The sequence below is a fragment of the Chenopodium album genome, chromosome 12, assembly GCF_948465745.1.
Source record: "Chenopodium album chromosome 12, dcCheAlbu1.1, whole genome shotgun sequence".
In the NCBI taxonomy this organism is placed as follows: domain Eukaryota; kingdom Viridiplantae; phylum Streptophyta; class Magnoliopsida; order Caryophyllales; family Amaranthaceae; genus Chenopodium; species Chenopodium album.
This window is the reverse complement of record NC_137845.1, coordinates 9226039-9251723: the sequence shown is the minus strand read 5'-3', so window position 1 is coordinate 9251723 and position 25685 is coordinate 9226039. Positions and strand designations below refer to the sequence as shown.

The 25685-nt window shown below is 36.1% G+C and overlaps 4 protein-coding genes across 4 annotated transcripts; 3 read left to right on the top strand and 1 right to left on the bottom strand.

The window, feature by feature from the left end:
- The first annotated feature begins 210 nt into the window (after positions 1-210).
- LOC145570802 (uncharacterized) lies at positions 211-678 on the top strand. The gene has a single exon (XM_081629940.1). It carries the CDS (start codon positions 211-213, stop codon positions 676-678), a length of 468 nt encoding a protein of 155 aa, XP_081486066.1.
- A 3464-nt stretch (positions 679-4142) lies between these two features.
- On the top strand, positions 4143-13129 carry LOC145571895 (autophagy-related protein 16-like). Its single transcript, XM_081630922.1, has 5 exons — positions 4143-4429; positions 4548-4674; positions 9025-9206; positions 9312-9507; positions 11725-13129. Exons 1-5 carry the CDS (start codon positions 4419-4421, stop codon positions 12745-12747), a joined length of 1539 nt encoding a protein of 512 aa, XP_081487048.1. The 5' UTR covers positions 4143-4418; the 3' UTR covers positions 12748-13129.
- A 5761-nt stretch (positions 13130-18890) lies between these two features.
- LOC145570258 (vignain-like) lies at positions 18891-20649 on the top strand. Its single transcript, XM_081629296.1, has 4 exons — positions 18891-19382; positions 19562-19797; positions 20012-20152; positions 20242-20649. Exons 1-4 carry the CDS (start codon positions 18929-18931, stop codon positions 20509-20511), a joined length of 1101 nt encoding a protein of 366 aa, XP_081485422.1. The 5' UTR covers positions 18891-18928; the 3' UTR covers positions 20512-20649.
- Positions 20650-20756: 107 nt separating this feature from the next.
- Positions 20757-23770, bottom strand: LOC145570259 (peptide methionine sulfoxide reductase-like). Its single transcript, XM_081629297.1, has 2 exons — positions 23382-23770; positions 20757-21212 (listed from the first exon to the last, which is right to left on the bottom strand). Exons 1-2 carry the CDS (start codon positions 23700-23702, stop codon positions 20958-20960), a joined length of 576 nt encoding a protein of 191 aa, XP_081485423.1. The 5' UTR covers positions 23703-23770; the 3' UTR covers positions 20757-20957.
- Between the last annotated feature and the right edge of the window lie 1915 nt (positions 23771-25685).

Sequence of the window (25685 nt, the reverse complement as noted above, 5' to 3'; positions counted from 1 at the left end):
CAACTATTCATACCAAAAGCGGGAGGCCTGCTGAGGATGCTTCTGAAAGAATGCCATGATACCCTATGGGCCGGACACCCTGGCTGGCAGAGGACCCTAAGCTTGCTGTCCATGGGTTATTATTGGCCGGCAATGAAGGTCGACGTTGGTCAACTCTGCTTTAACGCCTAAAAGAGCTCCGCTTCCAACAGAAGTCCGTTTGAGTTGGTGATGGGCCAACAACCTCTTTTACCTCACACCATAACAACGTCAAAAGAAGGAAGAAGCCGCGAAGCTCGGGAATTCAAGAAAGAATGGCAACAAAACATGGAAGTTGCTCGCGCTTACCTAGAGCGAGCGGCAAGGAGAATAAAGAAATGGGCCGATCAGAACAGGTGGCCACAAGAGTTTGATGTTGGGGACATGGTAATGGTGAAGGTCCTACCGGAACAGATGAAATTCCTTAGAGGGAAAGATCGCAGACTAATCAGGAAATATGAAGGCCCCATCCGCATTACTAAACGGATTGGGAAGAATGCATATAAGGTTGAACCCCCAGGGTGGATGAAAATACACCCTGTCTTCCACGTCAGTCGTCTAAAGCCCTATCATCCAGATCAAGAAGACAACAACCGCAACACCAGCAACCGCGCCAACATCAGAACAAGGACGAGGACAACTCCTGCAACAGAAGATTAATCTTTTATGTTTTACTTTGTAAGTCGACGAGGTTGTCAACAGCTCAAATGGGGGAGGATGTTAGAATCCGCCTCCTTTTCAATGTACCCCTTCCTTTTCCTTGTATTTTCCTTGGGTTTTACCTTCTAAGTCTTTTCCTTTTATTTTTCTAGACTCTAGGGAGTATTATTGTGTTACTGTAGTTTCAGTGTTCACTTGTATTTCTCTATGCAATCAATATAAAGCTCTTTAAGGAGTGATTGGTTATTGAATCATAGCTCCTTACCCCATTGCCATTGCTTTAAGACTTGTTTGTTGTTTAAGCCTTTATAGATATTGTGCTTACCTTGTTTTAAAGCATCCCCCTCCAAACAAAGAAACCTCCAAAAGACGCCTTCATTTCGTCGGTTCCGCTTGTGCCCGCTTTGAAGCATTGGCCGTCACAAGCCCCGACTCCGCACTTGTGGTTGACACTGTCACGGTCCGAATGATCTAACACCGGATCGTGCGGCGCGCTCTTGTCTATTGATGACAAGGACGCAAGCCTAGAGTGGGAAAGGTTCGTGAGCACACAGCAACATGGACCAAGGGTATCTCAAGGAAGCACTCTTCAACCACGGGTGCGGAGTCGGGGCTTGTGACGGCCGATGCTTCAAAGTGGGCACAAGCGGAACCGACGAAATGAAGGAGTCTTTTGGAGGTTTCTTGGTTTGGAGGGGGATGCTTTAAAACAAGGTAAGCACAAAATCTATAAAGGCTTAAACAACAAACAAGTCTTAAAGCAATGGCAATGGGGTAAGGAGCTATGATTCAATAACCAATCACTCCTTAAAGAGCTTTATATTGATTGCATAGAAAAATACAAGTGAACACTAAAACTACAATAACACAATAATACTCCCTAGAGTCTAGAAAAATAAAAGGAAAAGACTTAGAAGGTAAAACCCAAGGAAAATACAAGGAAAATCCCCTTAAGAATTTAGTCAATTAACCTAATTGACATCCATATTCTTAAATATATTGTCAATTAGCTTATAATCACATAAAACAATTAAATTCTACAAAACATCAAAAATTCGTTAGTTTGGTTAAATCTAGTCAAATTGAGCCTAGTTATGTTTGATTTTAGGTAAGGTTTGGATCGGACTTGAGTCAATTTATGATTCTTAATTAACATTTTGCTTCAACTCTCATGTATCTAATTAAATAGATAAATTATTCCAATACATAAGGAAGAATAACTAGTAATATCAAAACTTCACCCTACTGTTCGCTCCCTCTACTTTATGCGGTCGGCCTTCTTTCTCTTGATGAAATATAACAATGCCTGAGGTCCAGCTTTGCTTGCATTCTTCACCGGCGCTCGCCGGATGTATCATTCATCCTGCTCCTAAGGTAAGGAGTCTTCTGTGTGTTATAATCTTTTACAAGAATGAATCGCAGATCTTTGTTGAGAATATTTCGGGAATTCATTGATAATTAATTTTCCAGGTTCTAAGGAGGCTACTCTTCTTTTTTGTCGATCGAGTCGCTCCCCCTCATTCCACTCGTCGAGCCTTCTCCGCAAACTTGTACAATTGATGCCACAAAGATAGCCAACTCTATTATCGAAGAAATAAGGAAACGAGCGATGATTTAATTTGGCACCAGATATCCGAAGGTGTGGAAAGAGCAGATGTTAAAAGAGGAAAAACCATCAAAAAACGACGATTGTTCGTGATGGTTTCTACAGAAAGACCTCTCAATTTTGGCAAACAGATCACAATTACAGGTACCTACGAGCATATCGATGGAATGAACGAAATATGAACAATTAACAAAACATAGTCATAGATCCTAGACTGTAACTTGATCATGAGCGAATTTGTTGATGTTGCACCCACGAAGTATGGAAAGTGCCAAACATTGGGAACTACCCGAGAAAGAGTTAAGAACAGGAGCAAGAAGAAGCAAAAACCACTTAAATGGGGGACATAAAGCTTGCAGCCCAAGTCTACCTAACCAACCCGAATTTTTTTTTTCAATTTTAGATTTTTATATGGACACACTGATTTAACATAAACTCAAATTTAAAATAGAATTAAGGAAAATTTGACATTTGCTACCAACGAAAACACGTAGTGTCACATTTGCTACTCGTTTAATATTTTATTTTACTTTACTACCACCCAAATTCCCTAACTATATATTTCACTACCACATAACGATTTATGTCAATATTGCTGTTAATTGGGGCCCAATTTATCCATCACCACACCAATTTACTAACCTACACCACACTAACCACTCAAACACCTCACAAACCCTTTCCAGCCGCACCTCCAGCATCACCACCATTCACCCCATCACCCACAGTGTCGAACCACCGCAACTCCCCTGCTCTCTACAACATCACCAAGCTCAGCCCATACTTCAACCCCATCGCAACACTGCAGCGAGCACTGCAACCAACACTCCCGCCTGCAGCACCATCGCAAGAAGCTTCGCTCCACCAACAGCCCCGCACCACCATCAATGGAAGCCGAGTACACGTCGCTGCAATTGTTACAAGATGAATGCCCCCATTGATACAAGATAATGCTTGGACTCCGTCTTTGTCAACCCGCCGCACCAAAATTTCCCCCCTTTTCAAAACCCTAATTGCTTCAATTGTGATTTAATTTCAATCAAAATCTTCTATCAAATCACTTTAATGGCTCTTCGATCCATTTTCGACGCTTCAGTGCTAGGAACCGAGGTCGAAAACACCGGAATCAACCTTCAATTCATCCTTTTGATTTAGAAGTAAGTATACCAGGATCCATAGTTCCGAAATACTTACACAATACTGGAAGGAAAGGAAAAGGTGTCAGGTGCCTGAAACTAGCAAAGTCAAAAAGCGGTCATCTTTTATCCTCGGTGGTTCGTCTTGCTTCCGATCTTCACATTTTCTCTTTAATTATCTCTCTTTTTTCTGTAATTTTAATGGATTTTAATTTTGTTGATCGCCATTAATGAAAGTAATCCAAGCAGAGTGGGGAAGGGGAAGGGGTGGGGTCGCTATCGCCGGCGTCGGAAGATCATTTGGGCGTCGGTAGCCGGCACGGAGGGGAGGGGCGGCTGACGGGAGGTGGCTCACGGGCTGTAGAGTGGCTGGGATATTTTATATTTTTTTAAAAGTTTTTTTTAATAAATTAAATCATTATTTAATGAAAAATGGGCCCCACCTAATGGAATCATAACGGATTCTGTTAAGTGGTAGCAAAAGCAATCTGTTGTAACGCTTGGAGGTAGCAAAATAAAATAAAATATTAAACCGGTAGTAAATGTGACACAAGGTTCTTTCGCTGGTAACAAATGTCAAAATTTCTTAGAATTAACTCGATTTGACCTCATCAAACTTGGCCCGAACACTCGAATTGTCTCGACGCGGATTCACCTAAAACTCACGAGGCTCCATGGGCCCAAACATCAAACCCACATCGGTTCATTCGGTTGTTGTTTCATTTTCTCACTCAAACTAAAATAAAAGAACTCCTGTTTCTGTCATCTTCCTCTTTTACTCAACTTCTAAATCTTTCTAAAATTTCTTGTTGAATTTGTTACAAATTCAAGCAAACTTTATATTCTATCTTCAGATTCCTTCGAATTCACCAGTACAACACTTATATAATTATATATAAACAATAGTCGATTTGAAAATTCAATTATCGCAATATCTGCTGCAAGAAATTGACGAAAATCTGTTGAATTAGCGAATGAAGGAGAAGAAATAATCGCCGATGTTTAAAATGTGATAAAATTTTATTTGTCTTTAAAATTTGATTTGACTTTTTATACTGTTAGAGTATAATTTCTAATTTTTTGATGAATTTATGAATGAATTGATCAATTTGAAATTACTGAAGCAGGTTGAATGAAGAAGTTGCCATTGATGCAATTAAGCATGCTTTGAAAGCGCTTCGGAAGCGGCATTTGGCGGAAGAAGGTGCTCATGCTCCGGCGATTACCGCTATTGCTAGACCTCTAATTCATCAGGTCAAACACTTAACTTCTTGCAGAATTCTTTATTTTTCGTTATTTTAGGGTTTTGAATTTTTGTTCATTTTTATTCGATTATTGTGTTAATGTGTGTGTTGACGAGAATTAAGCTGAAAACAAGAAGATGGCCTTGTTTGGTTATTAATATTGGGTGTTGGTTGGTTCAATTGGCTTGTTTGACTAATCAGACTATTAGTCAATTGGTAGCATTTGTTGTTTGTAGTGATATTCGGTAAAATCGGTTGTTCGGTGTTGGCTATATTTTTTTTTTTTTTTTGACAAGAAGAGAAAGGATTTCATTAATGAAAGATAGCCAAACGGCACTTACAAATAATTCCGAGGAAATCTAAAATTTCAATACAAATACAATTAATCTTAGAACTAGTTACATCGCAGATTTGATCAACGATCGCCTTTATAAAAATCTACATCTGAAGCAATACAATCTGTGAGTTAGCACTAATTCGGCTTGAGATCCACATATGAATAGTTGTTTAGGTGAAAAAACTCATATGGCCTTCTAGACACTTTTGGAGATTGTGAAACCCTAAATCTTCAAACTTTGACAGACGAACAAACAAATAAATTAAACCTAATAGTAGATCAAACTTCATCATAAAGATGTGATCTTTTATTGAAAGCAATTAGAAAGTTTTTTTGGGGCTTACCACCGGTAAAAATATCGATGGAAGTCCCCTACAAAAATTTACAATTGAGATCAGAAGAAAAGAGATGGAAGAGAAAGAGAGAGAAGGAGAAGATTGGAGGAAAACCTTCAAAAAAAGAAGAAAAATCTAGCAATGGAGGCTAGAAAAACCCTCCAAAGGGAAAAACCCTAGAGGGAACAAAAAAACCCTCCCAGGGAGAAAACCTAGAGGGAACTTTGGTGTTGGCTATATGTATACAAAATGACTGTCATTTTTACAATCGTTTAAATTAGAAAGTTTATGAAAGAGAATTAGATATGCTCCAGCCAAGTTTTGCATTTTTATAGTTTATTAAATTGATGGAAAAATTATTTTGCAAACAAAGTTTTTGGTTTTTTTGACCTCATTATATATTAAACCAACATAAAATCTAGCTAAAAGCCATTTGCCAAACAAGCCTGTTAAGCATCTTGGCCCGGATATGGGAACTAAATAGTTAGTGCTTAATGCTTATGTTGTTTGATGATTTGATGAGTAACTCGATTAGGTTAGTGATGACAAAAGTTAATTCAATCAATCAATCAATCAATCAATCAATCAAAGCCTTAATCCCAAAAGTGGGGTCGGCTAACATGAACCAAATTTGATTATTCCGTGTAGTCATCAACATAAATCTTTCTCCTCCATCCCTTACGATCCAAAACTTCATCCTCACGTAAATCCATGCACTTCATATCCTTCCTCACTCCTTCCAACCAAGTCATCTTTGGTCTCCCTCTTCCTCGTTTAATCCCTCCATGGTCCCACTCTTCCACTCTTCGCACCGGTGCACCCTCGGGTCTCCGTCTTACATGTCCAAACCAACGCAGACGATTTTCCCTTAATTTATCTACAATGCCCGCCACACCTACTTTCTTGCGAATAAACTCATTTCTGATTCTATCTCTTAAAGTGTTTCCACACATCCACCTTAACATGCGCATTTCCGTAACCTCCATCTTTTTAATATGCTCTTTCTTAGAAGCCCAACATTCTGTACCATAGAGCAACACTGGTCTTATGGCAGTCCTGTAGAATTTTCCCTTCAACTTTAAGGGAATGCTGCGGTCGCATAACACTCCCGTGGCCGCTCTCCATTTAAGCCACCCTGACTTAATCCTGTGGGTCACGTCTTGATCAATGTCACCATTCTTCTGGATGATCGACCCTAGGTACTTAAAACATTCACTCATGGTCAAATCCTTTCCATCCAAACTCACCACTTCATTGCTTGTCCCCCTCTGAGTGCCAAAACGACATACCAAATATTCAGTCTTACTCCGACTTAGCTTAAACCCTCTAGATTCCAACCTTTGCCTCCATTGCTCCAACTTGACATTAACCCCATCCTTAGTCTCATCCACCAAAACGATATCATCTGCGAACAGCATACACCATGGAACCTCATCTTGAATTGGTCTAGTTAATTCATCTAGAACCGTTGCAAAAAGAAAAGGGCTTAATGCAGACCCTTGATGCAATCCGATTGTAATAGGGAAATCTTTTGTCAACCCTCCGCATGTCCTCACATTTGTTGACACATCCCGATACATATCCTTAACTAGGTCTACATACCTTCGTGGGATACCTTTCTTCAACATTGCCCACCAAAGTATCTCTCTTGGCACCTTGTCATATGCCTTCTCTAAATCAATAAAGACCATATGAAGATCTTTCTTCTTTACCCTATAAAACTCCATCATTTGTCTTATCAAATGGATTGCCTCCATAGTAGATCTCCCAGGCATAAAACCAAATTGGTTATCTGAAATGCTTGTGCATGCCCTCAACCTTTGTTCAATCACCCTTTCCCACAACTTCATAGTATGGCTCATAAGCTTAATTCCTCGATAGTTAGAACAATCTTGAGCGTCTCCTTTGTTTTTATAAACCGGGACCAAGGTGCTCTTCCTCCAATCTTGTGGGATCCTTGTAGCCGTCCATATCTTGTTGAAAAGGTTTGTTAACCAATCAATACCAATCTTACCCAAACACCTCCACACCTCTATCGGTACCCCATCAGGGCCAACCGCCTTCTTAGGTTTCATCTTCCTCAGTGCAATCTCCACCTCTACTCTCCTAATCCTTCGCACATACTCCATGTTGATTTCTTCATCACTCATAGAGGTATCTCCTATCACAACTCCATTACTTCCATTAAATAATTCATCGAAGTACCCCTTCCACCTGTCCTTGATGCCCTCCTCTTGCACTAGGACCATTTGGTTCTTATCTTTGACACACTTCACCATGCCAATATCCTTCCTTGCCTCTTGTCTTCTCTTTGCCATCTTATAAATGATCCTTTCTCCCTCCTTGGAATCAAGCTTTTCATAAACCTCCTGATATGCCTTTTCTTTTGCTTGGCGAACAGCTGCCTTTGCCTTACTCTTAGCCTCCTTATACGCTGCAAAGGTTTCATCACTCCTACATTTTCCTAAGGCTTGATAGCATTCCCTTTTTTGCTTAATTACTGCTTTCACCTCTTCATTCCACCACGAAGTATCTCTCTGTACCGAAGTTCTTCCCCTTACTTCCCCTAAGACCTCTTTGGCCACTCTTAGGAAACAGTTCTTCATTCGTAACCAAGTCATGTCCGGATCCACCTCTCCATCCCAATCCGCTTCTTCAATTACCTTTTCTGTAAAAACCTTAGCTTTTGCATCCCTTAGGGTCCACCATCTTATCCTTGGTTCTTCTTGTCTAACTTTTTTCTTCGCCTTCTCTTTCAGACGAATAGTCATTACCAATAGCCGGTGTTGGGTGACCACACTCTCCCCTGGGATAACCTTACAGTTTATGCAACTTTGTCTATCTATGCTCCTTGTGAGCAGGAAGTCTATTTGAGTTGCATTTGCTCCATTCCGAAAAGTTATCAAGTGTGAATCCCTCTTCTTAAACCAAGTATTAGCCAAAATTAAATCATATGATTGGGCAAAATCCATAATAGCTTCACCACCGGCGTCCCTCTGCCCATACCCAAAGCCTCCATGGACACTCTCATAGCCATCTCGGCTCGCCCCAACGTGCCCATTTAGATCCCCTCCAATATATAACTTCTCTGAGTGGTGGACACCCTGCACCACCTCGTCTAGGTCCTCCCAAAATTGTCGTTTCTCTTCTGCATCTAAACCCACTTGGGGAGCTGAAGTGCAGCGCGTCGCTCAGTAGGGAACGCCCCAATGGCACGCCCTTGCTCATTTGACACCACACTCGGGCAATGTGGCGCGTCGCTTCTGGGCGACGACCTAGCAACCCTTGCATACTTATCACTACACCCGGGTCTAGGAAGTGCAGCGCGTCGCTGAGTAGGGAACGCCCCCACGAAAATATCTAATTTAGATGTACCCATGTTAGTTAGGTTTTACAAGTATCATTGTTGGCCTGTTTTTTGGGGTAGTTTCTTTTTTGATCTAGCTTAAGTGGCAAGTTTTATGTGCTTGATGGGTTTGCTGAATAGTCGGGCATACATCAACAAGAATTAGGTTAGATTATCTTATATGTCTTAGCTTGGTGCGAAAACGTCTTCGAACATTAGTGAGTTAGACACTTAGACCTACTATAATTGGTCCCTGCTTTGAATGAACCTACAGGTGTTGCATACCTGTCTCCTATTTTTTCATTTCCTGAAGTAACTGAATGATTCTATCTATTCTTTAAGGGCTCAGAATGGAAAGAGAAAGCTGAAAATTTGGAGCTTGAACTTCAGCAATGTTACAAAGCTCAATCTCGACTATCTGAGCAGCTTGTGGTTGAAGTTGCTGAGGGACGGTCTGCCAAAGCTTTGATTCAAGAGAAAGAAACTGCTGTAGCTAACTTGGAAAAGGAGGTTACTCAGCTCAGGTTAACCTCTTGTGCTTTCCACTATGATTTTCTGGCTTTCTGTTTCTGAATTATCTGTACTTCACTTCATATGGATATTGAATCGAAGTTTACATAATGCTTTAGCGATGAGAACTCTGAGTTGAAGAAACTGTTAGATGAGAAGATTAAGGGTGAAGAATTGCTGACAAGTGAGAACCAAGAGCTGAAAAAACAACTTGATGAGATGAGTATGAAAGCAAAAAATGCTGAAGCTGAGAATAAGATGTTGGTTGATCGTTGGATGCTCCAGAAAATGCAAGACGCTGAGCGTCTTAATGAGGTATTTTATCCCTCTCTATAATTTTTCTCGAGAGGAAATGATATATTGAATTTGATTTAGTGCTGGGCGGGGTTTATTTATTAACTGCAGAATGAATTAGACTTTCTATTTTGCCACATTTTTAAAATCTCTGTAAGGATACTGAATTATGCAAAGGTTTGTTATTGGACTAAACTTATCAAAGTTTATTGACCATGAATAGTTCAAGATCATATTAAGCCATGTAATTGTTTGACTTAGATTTTTTTTTTTTTTTAAAAGTTTTTTTTTTTTTTTTTTTTTTTTTTTTTTTTTTTTTTTTTTTTTTTTTTTAAACACACTAGCCTACTTATCTATCTGGGTACCACATGTATATTCTCATCAGCTTATTGCTTTAGAAAGGAGCTACTTCTGCAGTTAATAGAAATGTTTGTTGTTGAATGCCGAGCTTTTTGTCTGATGGGTAGTTTTTGGCCAGTGTAAATACTCCCACAATTTCTCCTTTTGAGTACTATATCGTGCATTCGTGCTTTTTTAGAAAATGGACACATAGCACTTCATTGAAGATTGAGAGTGGGTTTTTGTCAGGCCTGTTTAAGTTGATGTAAACAAGCAAAATAAAGTTTATAACCACGAGAAACTTGGCACAATGCATTTTACTGCGTGAGATGGGTGTAGTGGGATCTCTTGAACAGCTATGATGTAAGAATATAGTATCTTGAAAGGTTTCTGGAGATCTGTTCTGAGTTTGCAAAGCGCATTATCAAGTCTTATAATCAATCTATTGCTTGCTGATGACCTGATGTGTTGTGCTGGACCATAAGCATATACAAGTGCTAGAGAGATTGATATGTCTTTGATCATTATAATCATGAATTGAGTCAATATGGGCCCTTCCTTTTTTATGCTATGCCAATAAATTAGGAAATATTAATGTGAAAATTTCAGCGCTTCCTGTACTTAATATGCAAAGACAATGGACCATATCTGTTGATTAAGGTGAAGAAAGGATGACATGTGATGAAATGTACCATTTTCATGTTGTTTGTTATGAAATTCTAGAACCAAAACTTCAATTGTTATTTTTTCCTCAAACTTGTTTTGGGCATCAGAATCGAAAAAAGCTCATTCCACAAAGTTGCCATTGACATTACTAAGTGACTAGTCTGAGTGTATCACTTGTAGCTTTCATCAACTCCTCCGCTGCTCTTTGCAAATACTGGCAACTGATTTAAGGACTGAAAAATGTTGGCAACCTTCAGTCAAGATAGCTTCTTTTAATTTTTGACGGCTTGTTCTAATTTTGTTCTCCTGATGCTTATAAGAGTCCCTCTTATTCCCTGTGTTTTTGGTTAATATATGTGGCAGTTAGATGCTGTGGCGTGGGGGCCTTTGATCTAATAAAGTATATTATTGCTGTTGAAGTTCTTGGGATAAAGTGTTTTCTGTTAATATCTAGCTATCTTCAGCAATTCACTTAGAGAGATCAGGTTTTACTTTCTTGATGTGAATCTCGGCATGATTTATGAAGTTCATTACATAAAGAATGAAAATTTTGTTTCAATAAATTAGTAAATTAATGATTCATCACCTTTAGATGAGTAATTGCCTTATGGAAAAAAGGTTATAACTGTCTCCGTTAACTTCTAAACATCTCTTGTGTGACTATCACTAGATGCTTTCATTAATCCTTTCCTGCGGTTTCAATGCCTTAAGTAGAAGTTTTATAGATCTATTCAATGTACTTTATACACTGAAGGACGGAGAACTCCTAACCAAATTTATCTACTGTCAAGCTCTAAACTAACCAAGTAACCATAATGAGTTCCTATTATACCTAATGGAAAAGGTTATAAACTGTCTCCATTAACTTCTATATATCTCGTGTTTGACTATCACTAGATGCTTTCATCAATCTTTTCCTGTGGTTTCATTGCCTATAGTAGAAGCTTCATAGATCAGATTTGCTAGTCAATCTGCTTTATATATTGAAGGGCAGAGAACTCCTAAGTCCTAACCAAAATATTCTACTTTCAAGCTCTAAACTAACCAGATAACGGCATCAATGAGTTCCTGTTAGTTGTTTGAAGTATCTACATCAGGGCTCAGGAGAGCTTCTTGAATGTATTCTTTTGCTGTCGATGTCAACTTCTTTAGCTGCTATGTCCTGTTGCCATCCTTATACAGAAAATTTAACATTTAGTTACTAAGATCTTATGAATATTCATTATGATTTAGGCAAATTCTCTTTATGAAGACATGCTTCAACAACTTAAGGCCAGCAGCATACAACAAATTGCTCGCCAACAAGTTGATGGTGTAGTTCGTCAAAGTGAGGAAGGCGCCGAGTTTTTTGTGGAATCAACCATTCCTACAACTTGCAAGAATAGAATACATGCTCATGATGGTGGCTGTGCTTCCATATTGTTTGAGTACAATTCCAACAAACTGATCACTGGAGGACAGGATCGTTCTATTAAGATGTGGGATACAAGCACAGGATCATTAAGTCACACTCTTTATGGTTGCTTAGGTTCTGTTCTTGATCTCACTGTCACAAATGATAATAAAACTGTAATAGCTGCCAGTAGCTCAAATAACTTGTATGTTTGGGATGTCAGCTCGGGCCGAATCCGACATACACTTACAGGACATACTGATAAAGTCTGTGCAGTAGATGTGAGCAAAGTATCCAACCGACACGTCGTCAGTGCAGCATACGATCGAACTATAAAAGCTTGGGATTTGCAGAAAGGTTATTGCACTAATACAATCATTTTTCCAAGCAATTGCAACGCTGTTTGTTTCAGTATGGATGGAAGAACAATATGCTCAGGTCATGTTGATGGCAATCTCCGGCTTTGGGACATACAGACAGGGAAGCTTCTAAGTGAAGTTGCTGCTCATTCTCTTGCTGTGACATCAATCTCTTTGTCTCGAAATGGAAACACAATTTTGACCAGTGGGAGAGATAATGTGCATAATCTGTTTGATATAAGAACACTTGAGGTTTACAATACCTTAAGAGCAAGTGGAAACAGAGTGGCATCTAATTGGAGCAGATCCTGTATTAGTGCCGATGACAATTATGTTGCTGCTGGATCTGCGGATGGATCTGTACATATCTGGTCAATACAGAAGGGAGATATAGTCAGCACTCTCAAGGAACATGGATCTTCTGTTTTGTGCTGTGCTTGGAGTGGTCTAGGAAAGCCTTTGGCAACTTCTGACAAGAATGGAGTTATTTGCACTTGGGTGTGATACATTTTACTTCGGTTTATCACATTTTCACGTCTACTGGTTGTTTTTTATGGTGATTTTGATTGGCGTGCTTAATAGTTAGACAGGGGTAGAGGGTATAAATTATGAAATGCTATGGTTTCTTCTCTTGCAATGTACAGTTCATTTCTTCTTCCTATGGAATGTTATGTTTTTTGCCTGCTGGCTGCAAGGTACAGCTTTCATATCTTCCCTGTTCTGTTCATTCAGCTGAACAATGTTTCGGTTTATCTGTTTCTTGTTCTCAGTGAATGAAGAAAAAGGGGGGTTACTGAAAGTGGAAATTATATCATCAATATTCTTGAAAGTTAAAATGTAAATATATTTTCTCACTGGTTTATGATAAATTTTTTATGTTTCTCAAGGTCCATTGCAAATTATAATATACAGAGTTAAATTTGATTTAATTTCATACAATATACTAGTTATGTAAAATGCCTTTTGATTCCATATGAATATTATTCTTACATTCATTTTTTTAAATTAAATTTTAATCTTTTGGTTATCTTAAAGAACACTCAAGATGTCCATGACTTCTCCATAAAAAAAAAAAATTAAAAAAAAAAGGGTTTTTCACTATATACCCCTAAGTTTTTTTGTTTATTCACCATATGCCCATGAAAATTTTCAAATTCACCATATACGTCTGAGTTATTAAAATTCACCATGTACCCCTAATGACAACAAGATGAGTGGAATTTGATTAATTATGCATCGAAACCACCTTAGATCTCTCCCACCATCTCCGAAACCACTCATCTCCTTTGTCCAATCCCTAAAACCATTCCAAATCTCCATAATTATATCCGTATGATCGACTTTAAGGATGAGAAAAAGAAATTTGGGGTGCTTTTGGGGGTGGGAAAAAGAAATGTGGGTGATTTCGAAGGTAAAATAATGTATTTACGGTGGTTTTGGGTCATAATTAACCATTATGATTGATAAAGTTAACAATCATTAATCATCAAAGGTATATGATGTATTTTTGTGAAAACTCGAGGATATATGATGAATTTTAAAAAGTTCATGTGTATATAATTAATTAACAAAAAACTTAGGGGTGTATGTCGAGGAAAAAAAAAACTACTTATTATTTACACAAAATCGTGTTGGAGTTTCTATCATTCTTGAAATTCACATGATACCCAACCTATATTATTATCAACCTAAAATGTCAACAATATCTCCTCTAAAGTTTTGAACTTTTGATTTATATAGTAACAACTTAACATCTTAAGTTGTAATACTTCATTTTCGTAAATTGAACCATATTGACTTTGTGCTTTTACTAAGTATAGTCCTGTAAAAATTTGTTAGATTTTTTCCCCATATTGGCATCTTAAATAACAATTTTATAATCTAAGCTTATATAATAAATAATTCAAGTATTCGTCAAAAAAAAAAAAATTAAATAATTCAAGTAATTAATAATTAAAAATACATTTTGACAAACATGTCAAGTCAATACGATACAATTAAAAAAATAGAGCAATTATTTAAAGACATGTTCATTACACGGGGTTAATAGCTACAAGCTACTTGTACTGTTGTACAGTCGTACTCATATCCTACAATATACTCGTAAATTAAAAGTCGATTATGCGGCTCTATTAATATTAAAATTATAACTTGTATTCATAATATCAATAGGAGATGACGTTTAATATTAGTAGTGTTTTACACGTCCATGCAACCTTGATAATAACGATCATGTGCCCTTCTTTAACCTACAAGCCAAAGATTAAACCATTTTAGTCAAAATAATAAGGGCCTGTTCATATTTACTTAATTTCAGTTCAGTACAGTTCAGCTCCAATCAGTTCAGTTCAGTTCAGTTCTAATCAATTTAGTTCAGTTCAGTTCAGTTCAGTTCAGCTCTTAATTTCCCTCTCACATAAAATATTCATTTCAGCTCAATTCAGTTCAGTTCAGTTCAGTTCCAATCAGTTCAGTTCAGTTCAGTTCAGCTCCAATCAGTTCAGTTCAGTTCAGTTCAGCTCAGTTCAGTAAATATGAACAGGCCCTAACTTTACATTCTGATGCTATATACCACGCTATAAAAGTTCCAATTCTTTTTAAAAAAAGAATTAGCATGATTACAATCTTTACAAATCCATACTCTATCGCAACATAAATTTATAACTTCTAGACGAATGCTCAAATGATTAGCGATAGCTTCATCAAACTTGTTTAGTCAAATATGGGAACACTTAGCTTAAACGCAGCATATTCCCTAGAGTTATGAATTTCGGCCTCGGCTTTGGAATATAGGCTTGACAGTTGACAAAGAAATCCATAGGGTTAAAAGAATAACTCAACTAAAAGTTTAAGAGAAAGGATGAAGCCTAAAATTGGTTTATTATACTTTATTATGTCCTTTACATGAGAGCCTATTGAGGCTTGCTTTATATACTCTATCACATAGTTGTACTCGTACCAATGCTCAATTTTGATTCATCTGACTTACAATCATTGGAGATTTAGTAACAGTTTCAAGTAACACATGGCTCGTCATTTTTCAAAATTTCATATAAAAGAAACGAGTTGAGAATGTATTAAATTGACAATTACAAGTGTTACCTTAATAATATTAGATCTGCCCCGACTTATAATAGAACTTGATTGGGCTCGAATTGAAATTAACCCATCTTGACTCGAAACTTAATATATTGTGTAGCTTATAATATCATAATAAACTAATTAACAATATACTAAATATGACATAAATGAATAGACTCGAGTCAATTTGAATCAACCCTTAATTTAGAAGCTTAGCTTGTCCACGTACACAATCCAATTACCACATCTAAGATCAACTAGTCAAATGGGTCCTCATGTGATAGGGAATTAGACTAATTAGTTTTATTATACATGTACATAGCATGAAAGGCAAGAAACCTTTAGAGAACATATTCTTGACCAATAATGATTCTGTTTAGATTCAGCCTTTGAAGCTAAAAACACTGGCCTCAAATTCCAATAAAATTTTCATTAAATATGATTAAAATGTATATAATTAAGCTTACTGTAAGATTTAAGTCTCAGTCATTTCATATTTTGTTGTGTTCTACATTAGAGTTTCAGTTGAAGAAGCCATTACCACCCAACACACTACGCTTTTCTTGTTTCTACAAGCAAAACTATCATAATTTTGTTTTATACATTTAGTTTTTTCTTTTTTAGTTTTTTTCATTTTTCATTTTTTTTTAATCTGGTAGATGAGTATCTCAAGGGTGGGTTTGATTGAAAACTAGTCATGATATTATGTTGTTGGATTAGTATATAATCAATTTTTGATCAAAACTCCATGCTAATAAATGATAACTATCACAATCAATTTTTTATGTTCTTTTTTAGTAGACATGTTTGACTTTTAACACTACTTACACATTTTACTTTGAATATTGTTTGAGGTTTACAACCTAGATTAAAATACAGTCATATTGTCGTTAATTATCAAATTTGTTTTATTTTATAGCTTCGAATTAATAATACGGAGTATATTTTTTCGTGTATAGATAATTAATCATCTAAATGATATGAAAGAAATGTGTCAACGAAATAAGAAAGGCATAAGCAGTTGTTACTTGCTTGGTAGGCATGGGGGCACATTAATAATCAAAGTACATGCTGATAATAATCTTACAAAGTAGTAAATGCTCAAAAAACATATCATCTTTAACAATCCTTTTTTATTAGTATTGGTGATGATAATTAGAAAGTAAATTTTTTTCCCCTTTTCTTTGCGCCATTACATTTATTAGAAATAATATTGGTAAAGAACATATAGTTTGAAAGTTACAAGTAAACTAAAGTTTGGGGGCAATCTTAGCTTGGTTTTAGTTATGTAAATTATTGGTGCACGTTTATTGCTTTATAGATCTCTTAAACTTTTTCACTCAATAATGCATAGATTAAAATGATTGATCTTCGTGCTAGAATGGGAAAGTTCTATATGGTACATCCAAATTCGATTTCACTAGTTTTAGCTTATTTGGTAATCCATTCCATACAAGTAACTTAAATGATCGGCAAGAAGTTGAAATATATAAAGTGTTAATTGAAATGAATAGCATTGTTCGGCAATTAGCTTGATGAAATAATGTTTAGAAACATGAAATGTCTCAAAGTTAAGTATAGAAATTGTATCAAAAGTTAAATGAGACGACTTAAAATACTTTCATAGCTTACTTTTAGTTGCAACAGTTTGAAAAAAAAAAAAAAAAAAAAAACTTAGTCAAATTGTTACAATTAAAAGTGAACAGAGGAAGTAATGATCTATGTAAGAAATTAGGGGTAAAGTGCATGTTTCATTACTCTAGTAAAATGCTAAAGTATTGAAACACTTTATCCTTTTGATGAATCAACAAACTCATATTACTTCATTGAATTATCGTATTCCAAAAAAATCACCAAACTTAAAGATTACTTAATAACACCTTCAATTCATATCACATCTTTTAGTTTTTCTAATTTTTAATAATTTGCACCTTTATTTTTGTAATGGTGAAAAAAATGTATGTTGATTGATAGATCTAAAAATCAATATCACAAGATGTTTTCATAAAGGAAAAGGACAATTGCAGTTGCAAATTTGTAACAAGCCACAAGATATTTGCAAAACAAACCATAGCAAAATATAAAAATAATCGTCATCACACATAATTCTCACGCATCCCAAATAAGCTACGTACACACCTATCTTCTCCCCCCATAATACTACAATTTAACCCATTTCTTCAACACCGAAGTTGTATGATAACACTGAAAAATAACAAACTAAATTGTCGAACATACCAGTTGAACTTAAAAACTAGTATGGCTAATGCTCGTCATATCCTAACTATAAAGGTGAATCCCTTATGTAAGCGCGTTGTAATACTAGGGGAACATGTAGAAGCGGCAAATGGATCATGTTGTGTCAGTTTCGAGTTTAGGTGAACAAGTTGAGAATTCTTAAACACCTACCTAAGGCCAACTGATTTACTCCCTTCATTCTTTTTTATTTGCTCCATTTGCCTTTTGCACAATTTACATTGCACGATTTTAAGAATCAATATTTTTAACTGCGTATTACATAAGTTAAAAAAAGTTAATAATATGAAATAATTTATCGTGATGAATCTAAATGCATCCCTTACTTTCTTTGCATAATTATCATAGATTATTCATAATTAAAATTTCTCTCCACAAAATGAAGATTTCAAATGGGATAAATATACAGAAACAGAGGATCAAAGAGAGAAGTATATGAGTTGAAATGCTTGACTAATCAACTTATATCACCATTAGCATTATAGAACCACTTTTTGTAAGTCATTGCAAATTAAACATGTGAGTATATGACTCTATCCCAATTTCTTTCTCCCCTTGACCCAACCCACCACAAGGTGTTCTTATAATGGTAATGGTAAGATGGTCTTAGTCATAAATATATTCAACTCAGTTATCTTGTTTGATCACGCTATGTAAATAATTTTAAAAAACTACTCCGTACTTTTTTGTAAACTTGCTAGTTTGCTTGCCATGCTAGTATTTTAATTTAAGATTGAATAACCCTCTAGGCTCTAGCTTTTAATTACCTCTTAGATTTTGATTTAGAAGTTTGTGAAGTACGGAGTATAAATTTTAGTAAGTGAGAGGCTCATTGACGGATAGAAAATCTAAGCACATAGGACTTTTGTCATATTCATATTAAACACTAAGCACTTACTTGGCTCATTAATGAATAAAAAATTACTACACTAATCCACAAATATCGTGTCTAGCTCTTGTCACATAGTTGTATCAAATTTACTTTAACTAGCTCTATTAACATACTTGCCCCAAATTCCCCATCATTTACTAGTGTGTGGTAGAAGTAAGCTCAAAGCCCACTCCATAAAAAATTATGTAATTTCCTAGAACTTCTATGAAATTTTCACCTTGTCCAACAATAAGAAATTAGAACATATCATGCACACAATCCTCTCTTGTTAAGTAGTTCTTACCCATAAGGCACCTTCATATGTTATAATAATTGCACACCTCTTGTCTTGTTTCTTCAACACTCATCTATAAATACCTCCTCTCTTCTCCTAATTGAATCATCAACCCATACACTTTTCTTTAACATCACAAGAAAAACACAAAACCAAACCAAACAAAGAAAAAAAAAACAATTATGGGTTACAATAAGATCAAGTGCATTTTGCTTGCATCCTTAGCCTTTGCAATGGTCATTGGCCTCTCCGAGGGGTTCGATTTCCATGAGAAGGACCTAGAATCCGAAGATAGTTTATGGAGCCTATACGAGAGGTGGCGTAGCCAGCATACCGTGTCAAGGAGCCTAGAAGACAAACACAAAAGGTTCAATGTGTTCAAGGCTAATGTGAAGCATGTCCATGAAGTTAATAAGATGGACAAGCCTTACAAGCTTAAGTTGAACAAGTTTGCTGATATGACAACCCATGAGTTTCGTACTCACTATGCTGGCTCGAAAATCGCCCACCACCGGATGCTCCAAGGCAAGAAGACTACCGGAAGCTTCATGTATGAAGACGCCGATAATGTCCCTGCATCCGTTGATTGGAGGAAGAAGGGTGCTGTTACACCTATCAAGAATCAAGGCCAATGTGGTAAGTACGCAATTACTTGTTCATTAAGTTCTGCATTTAATCATTTGCTAAAATTGCTTATTGGACTAATATCTAAACTTCAAACTAGCTGAAATGAGTCCATCAAGAAAGTGACAGTTTAATCCAAATTAGCTTTTCTTGTATGATTCTTATTTGTTGATATGTTTTACTCTTTACAGGAAGCTGCTGGGCATTTTCCACTGTCGTATCCGTCGAGGGTATAAACCAGATCAAAACAGGGAAGCTGGTTTCCCTGTCTGAACAAGAGCTTGTTGACTGTGACACCTCTGAGAACCAAGGATGTAACGGCGGTCTCATGGACTCTGCTTTCGATTTTATCAAGAAAACTGGTGGACTTACTGATGAAAAAAACTACCCTTACTCAGCTGCAGATGGTAAATGTGATAAAATAAAGGTATTACTCCATAACTTACAATCTTCATAATCTCGAGAATGAGGGATAGCTCGGGTGGTTAAAGCTCCACTCCTGGTTCCAGGTGATCATGAGATTGATTTTCATCCCTCGCTCCTTTGACTCTACACACCAAAAAAAACAATTTTCATAATCTTGTGTACTGAAATAATCCATTATAAACAGCAAAATTTAATAAGAAAAATTAATGTTGCAGATGAATGCTCCAAAAGTATCAATTGATGGACATGAAGATGTACCTGAGAACAACGAGGGCGCTTTGCTCAAGGCGGTTGCTAACCAGCCTATTTCTGTGGCCATTGATGCTGGGAGTCAAGATATGCAGTTCTATTCAGAGGTTAAATAAAAATTTCTGATTTGAACATTTATACTTTGAAATGTAAAACATTGATGCTTAATGTTTTTCTATGATGATTTGAAAAACAGGGGGTGTTCAGTGGAGAATGTGGAACAGAATTGAATCATGGTGTCGCGGCTGTGGGCTATGGAGCTACCCTTGATGGTACCAAGTACTGGATTGTGAAGAATTCATGGGGAGAAGAATGGGGCGAGAAGGGTTACATCAGGATGAAGCGCGGTATCCCAGCAAAAGAAGGGTTGTGTGGAATTGCAATGCAGGCTTCATATGCTATCAAGAATTCTTCCAATAATCCTGCATCTTCCGAGGATGGATACTCCGGGAAGGATGAACTTTAAATCAGTTTTAGAGATGTTTGTGATTGAATCACTCAAACTTTTATGGAATATGTAACTTGAATTATACATTTCAATTGTTAGCTACACTTTAATAGCCTATTCTAAAGGCAGCATAATAATAGTGGCAGTTATATAAAATTCTGATTGTCTTTATATTCAAAATCATTTCTGAATACTATGTTTTCTGGAAAATACTTCCATGGAAAGCGAATGAAAGATTCCGAAGCACAAATAATACAACTGTGTGAAACTAAAACATGATTTATACAGTTCAAATAAGCTTTCTTTACTAAACAAGAATTCTCAAAATATAAGTTTATTGATCCAGAGTATTATTCACTCAGCTGGAGACAATTTATTGAGCTCAGTCATAGATATATAAGTCTAAACATATAAATTTCAAAATAGATATATATAGTATGATTGTTCAGAAGCCAAATCTGCCATTAGCCGTAGCATTTGATGGGGTCAGTGCAACCCTTCGCAGCAGACTGTTTATCACCAAAACGGCCACCCTTTGCCAGATATTGCTGGTGATATTCCTCTGCCCGATAGAATCTCTTAGCTGGAAGAATCTCAGTTACAACAGTCCTGCCTTTAAGCTCCAACTGCTTGGCTTCCTTCGATTCCTGAGCTAGACGTGCTTGAGTCTCATTGTAGTAGTATATCCCTGACCGATACTGAGTCCCTACATCACCAGCCTAACAGCACAAAATAAGGGATGTCATCAGCAACAGATTATACTTAAAATTTGCATATCCAGTCCTTATAAACAATGATGTTGAAACTAAGACAGGAAGAGAGAAGACAAATCTTCATAGGATTTCTCAGAGATGATGACCCAAGCCAAGAAGGAATCAAACTGATATTAGAAAAAAAGAAACTTCAAAGAAATAAAACAAAAGAGTGAGACATCTTGCAGGCTAAAAAGAGTTAGATATCAAATGATTTTCCACAGTTTTTTCTTCTCAATTGCAATTTAGGACATGCAACAGTCTAAACGAATTAATGAACACCTCAAGTGTCAAGCTCAACATGAAACGAACTTTATAAGTGAACTTTAAAATAGCTAGGAAATTTCCTCAAAGACTCAAAGTTGCAAGGTCTGACTGTGATAAGTGAATTTCTGTCCTCAAATTTGTCTATCATAGTTATTCAGCTAATTCCTACTTCAGCGACTTCACTTTCAGGGTCATAAAACAAAGAAACCTCGTGAAATTACATAATCCTTCAATACACAGCACTGGATATTGACAATACTCCATGTATACCTACGTGTGCTCTTCACAAAATATTAATTTTCCACCTTGGATCATGTTTCCCCCAAAATAGAGAGCTATAAAAATAATTTTGAAACAAGCTCTGATTATAGCTTTAACAATATATGAATGTTCGCAGTTTGCACCTACTAATAACCAGATACCAATATGCTACTTTGGCTCATACAAATTACATTGATAGCCAAAGAGGGTGCATTGATGCATACGTCTTGAGATCACCAAATATAACCTGATAAGAATACGACTAGGCAGGGATCATGTACATCCATGTGCACATATGCAGCCTTGGCTCTAAAGGTTAAATTAGGCTAAGGGCCTAGGTCCAAAATGTATAATACTTCAATTCTTGAGAGTTGAGACTTGGGATTATGTGGAGCAGGGACATAGGATTGTATATACTGCAATTCCCTGTGACTGGGATAAAGCCAAGAATCCTTGGAATTTAAGAGTCATAACTCAGAATCCTGAGCGATCAGCTCATGAGTGCCCTGACTGCCTACTACCTTACAGATCAAGGAGTGCATCAACTAAAACACCCCAACCACATGCGTAACAAATATTTATGAGTCACAATCGGACCTTAAAAATGAGCCAACATTAACACATAACTAGACTATTAACACAGGACTAAAACCAAAATGTATAAACTTCCCCACTAAATCACTTACCACATTTACTCCTCTTCTAAATTCTCTCAACCCCCAACACAACGAACAAACTTTCCTAGGCATCACAACAGTTTCATCGAACATACCCCTTGAGACAACTTACCATACCCCTGATCCTTTAAGCCACAATGTCTTCCATTCTCTGCTCGGTGTGCAGGACTGCGAGCAATAGGATACAATCCTGATAGAGTATAAAACATATTCTTGGGCCTCAACCAAAAGAGAGTATAACACATATTTAAGCTTTTGGTTGAGGCCCGGAAATAAGTTTTATATTCTATCAAATCCGATACATCATACCATTATATCCAACAAAAACCAATAAACCAACCATCAATTCACCTATTTTCTTCGCACTTTACTCTCTCAAAATGTTTCACCTTTATTCAGTCCCATATATCTAATAAAGGTGGGTCATTTCAGTAATGAGTAATTGAGTTTACTATTCACTATACAAGCATACACTAACACATTTAGCCATCCTCTTCAATCTTCACATGGTTGTAACTTGTAAGTCAACTTAATTCTATTAGCAAATAATTACTCTATCTCTAAATGCTGTTCCTCCTTTGAATGTGAAAGTCTTACATAAAACATATACTACGTATTACAACCAAAAATATTGTCCCACTTTGTACTTCAATACTACATCCAAAATCACCAAACCCCTCATTTGGATAAATTTAAAGACTCAAACCGTAACTGACATGGACGGGATTCGATTTCAAGTCTTAGATACCACACTACAATCCCAACAAAAGAATTACTTTTATACAAACAAACAAACTAAAACTTCCAATCACATTACATATGTCATACATCAAAAATTGAAAACTTACCACAGTCATAATTTAAAATAAAAAAACAAAAAAAAAAAACAATTACAATAGAATTCCTTATTATAATTACAAAAAAATTATACCTGACGATTAAGAGTGGTAGGATCATGTCGAGACCAAAAGAGGTGAAGAAGATTAGTATACGGGCATACATTCGGGTCAAAATGAACCCGAACAACTTCAACATGGTTAGTACATCCGGAGCAAACAAGCTTGTAATTGGGGTCAGGAACATGACCTTGAGAATACCCAACTTCAGTTTTAACCACACCTTCAATTCTCTGAAAGGCTAACTCAACACCCCAGAAACACCCCGCTCCGAATTGGGCTAGCTCCAAACCCGCTTGATCCGGGTTGTCTGAATCGGGTTCTAATGCTGGGTTGTTTGTATTTGGGTCTGCCATTGTTGTGGATTGTGTGAATGATTCAAGGGTTCGTGAAGATATAGATAGTTTATCTCATGAATATAGAATAAAATTATATGTAGTCAAAGATTTGAATTTTCTAATGTAGTTGACTAGGAAGCCAGGAACCACTAATTTTGATTTTTATTTTTACTAATTTTGTTCCTGTTACAACATTTATTTCAACAATAATTAAAAAATAATTTAAATTTATTATGTGAGAATGGGAATATGAAGAAAAATAATAAGAGTAGTAAATAGGAAAATGATAAACATAGCCATTAAAGATAAAATAAGAAAACATTGAGGATGAATCAACATAAATACACCGATTTACATGTGATTTTGATGAATGTTCTATTTTTAATTTTATTTTATAAAGATTTAATGCTTTTATATAACTCTAAGGGTTACATATATCATTACCCAAATAAATATAATGGTAATCCAATTTGGTAAAATAGTGCGGAGTATTAAAAATTAATAGTATCATGAATGAATGATCAATATATTGTACCTTGGCCTATGTGAATAAATGAATGAATGACCAATGAGTATATCTTATAAATTGTACCTTGGCCTATGTGAATAAAATGAAATTAATATGGAGTAAATTTAATTTTATCTTATTATTTTTCTATATGAGGGAATTAATAAAATAAAATATTATCGGTCTCAAAATAGATACTATTTTTTAATGGACTGTTTGGTACATATAAGGGAAAGGGAATAAGGTTTTTTTTTTTTTTTGGGAGGAAAAAGCGACAACCCAAAATATATTAATCGAGAGACAAAGTGTCTGATAGTAAATATGGAGCAATATTCATAGGACAGTAGTTAACCCACACTTCATAATTACCCTCCTCTATACGACTATACATGAGCCCAAGTGCCCTACAAGAAGAAGAGAAACAACTCCTCAGAGAAATGATATCCTATACATTTACCTAGTAGGGGTGGGGATTGGGGAAATAAACTTGTAATACTTTGGAGGAATGAAGGGGACAAAGCAAAAAAAAAAAAAAAAAAAAAAAAAAAAAAAAAAAAAAGCCCTATCAAACACATCTAAGGGAAAAAAAATGTTTGATTTGCTTATCCTTTGATGAATACCCCTAACCAAACGGCCCCCAAATTTAATGTTATATAGATGTTGACATGTTGTAATTTATAAATGTGTTTTTTGTAAGAGATATTTTATGAATATTTAAAAGTATTTTTGGTTAAATATATCAATGGTCATTTTGATTATTACATTTTTGGAGTAATATTTTATACTAAAATTTTGTCAATTTGTTTGATAAAAATAATATTTCTATATTAGGGAAGCATTATATCTAGAAAAGTTTATACTAATGTAATTTACTTAAACTCTTAAAGCCTGGAAATTAAAATGACACACGTGTTTTTGAATACAGCCATTGATTCATTTTATCAAGTATTCAAAAGTTGTGAAAATGGACCAAGGTTCACACCTAATTATTCATTACAAGTAACAATCTCTAAGACTATAATTAGTGAAAATGGGCCAAGGTTCACACCTTTGCACATTTAGGATATTAGTAAGAGCAAGAATTTTGTATCTCCTCTTTAGGTACAACTCAAGTTTCTTATTCAATGGCTCATAAACTTACACGGAAAGTTGGACATCTCCCCACATTTGGTTATGGATGAATTATTTGGATTTATCAACTCACTATTTCACATTTCTGAATCCAATAAAGTAGACGACCCAATAATCAACGAGAACCTTTTGTCCCATCTTTACCTTGAATACCATTGATCAATTAACCCCCTCCAAAGTTGCCTTCACCATTTCAGTTCCTCCTCGCACACTAACCAAAACCCAACCTTAAGCACTGGTGCTCTGCCATCAACGTCGCCTTTTCTTACGCTAACCATTAAAGACAACAAACCACTACCACCTATGGGTGTGTTTAATTCACCCGACTTAGGGTCTGTTCTCATTGATTGAAATAAGCTGAA

Excerpts from the sequence above, each read along its gene's own strand:
- LOC145570259 (XM_081629297.1), bottom strand. The coding sequence starts at position 23,702 with ATGGCAGACCCAAATACAAACAACCCAGCATTAGAACCCGATTCAGAC. Across the intron at positions 21,213-23,381 it reads CTACCACTCTTAATCGTCAG|GCTGGTGATGTAGGGACTCA; the intron begins GTATAATTTTTT and ends TTGTGCTGTTAG.
- LOC145570802 (XM_081629940.1), top strand. The coding sequence starts at position 211 with ATGGGCCAACAACCTCTTTTACCTCACACCATAACAACGTCAAAAGAA.
- LOC145570258 (XM_081629296.1), top strand. The coding sequence starts at position 18,929 with ATGGGTTACAATAAGATCAAGTGCATTTTGCTTGCATCCTTAGCCTTT. Across the intron at positions 19,383-19,561 it reads CAAGAATCAAGGCCAATGTG|GAAGCTGCTGGGCATTTTCC; the intron begins GTAAGTACGCAA and ends TACTCTTTACAG. Across the intron at positions 19,798-20,011 it reads GTAAATGTGATAAAATAAAG|ATGAATGCTCCAAAAGTATC; the intron begins GTATTACTCCAT and ends TTAATGTTGCAG.
- LOC145571895 (XM_081630922.1), top strand. Across the intron at positions 4,675-9,024 it reads CTAGACCTCTAATTCATCAG|GGCTCAGAATGGAAAGAGAA; the intron begins GTCAAACACTTA and ends CTATTCTTTAAG. Across the intron at positions 9,508-11,724 it reads ACGCTGAGCGTCTTAATGAG|GCAAATTCTCTTTATGAAGA; the intron begins GTATTTTATCCC and ends ATTATGATTTAG.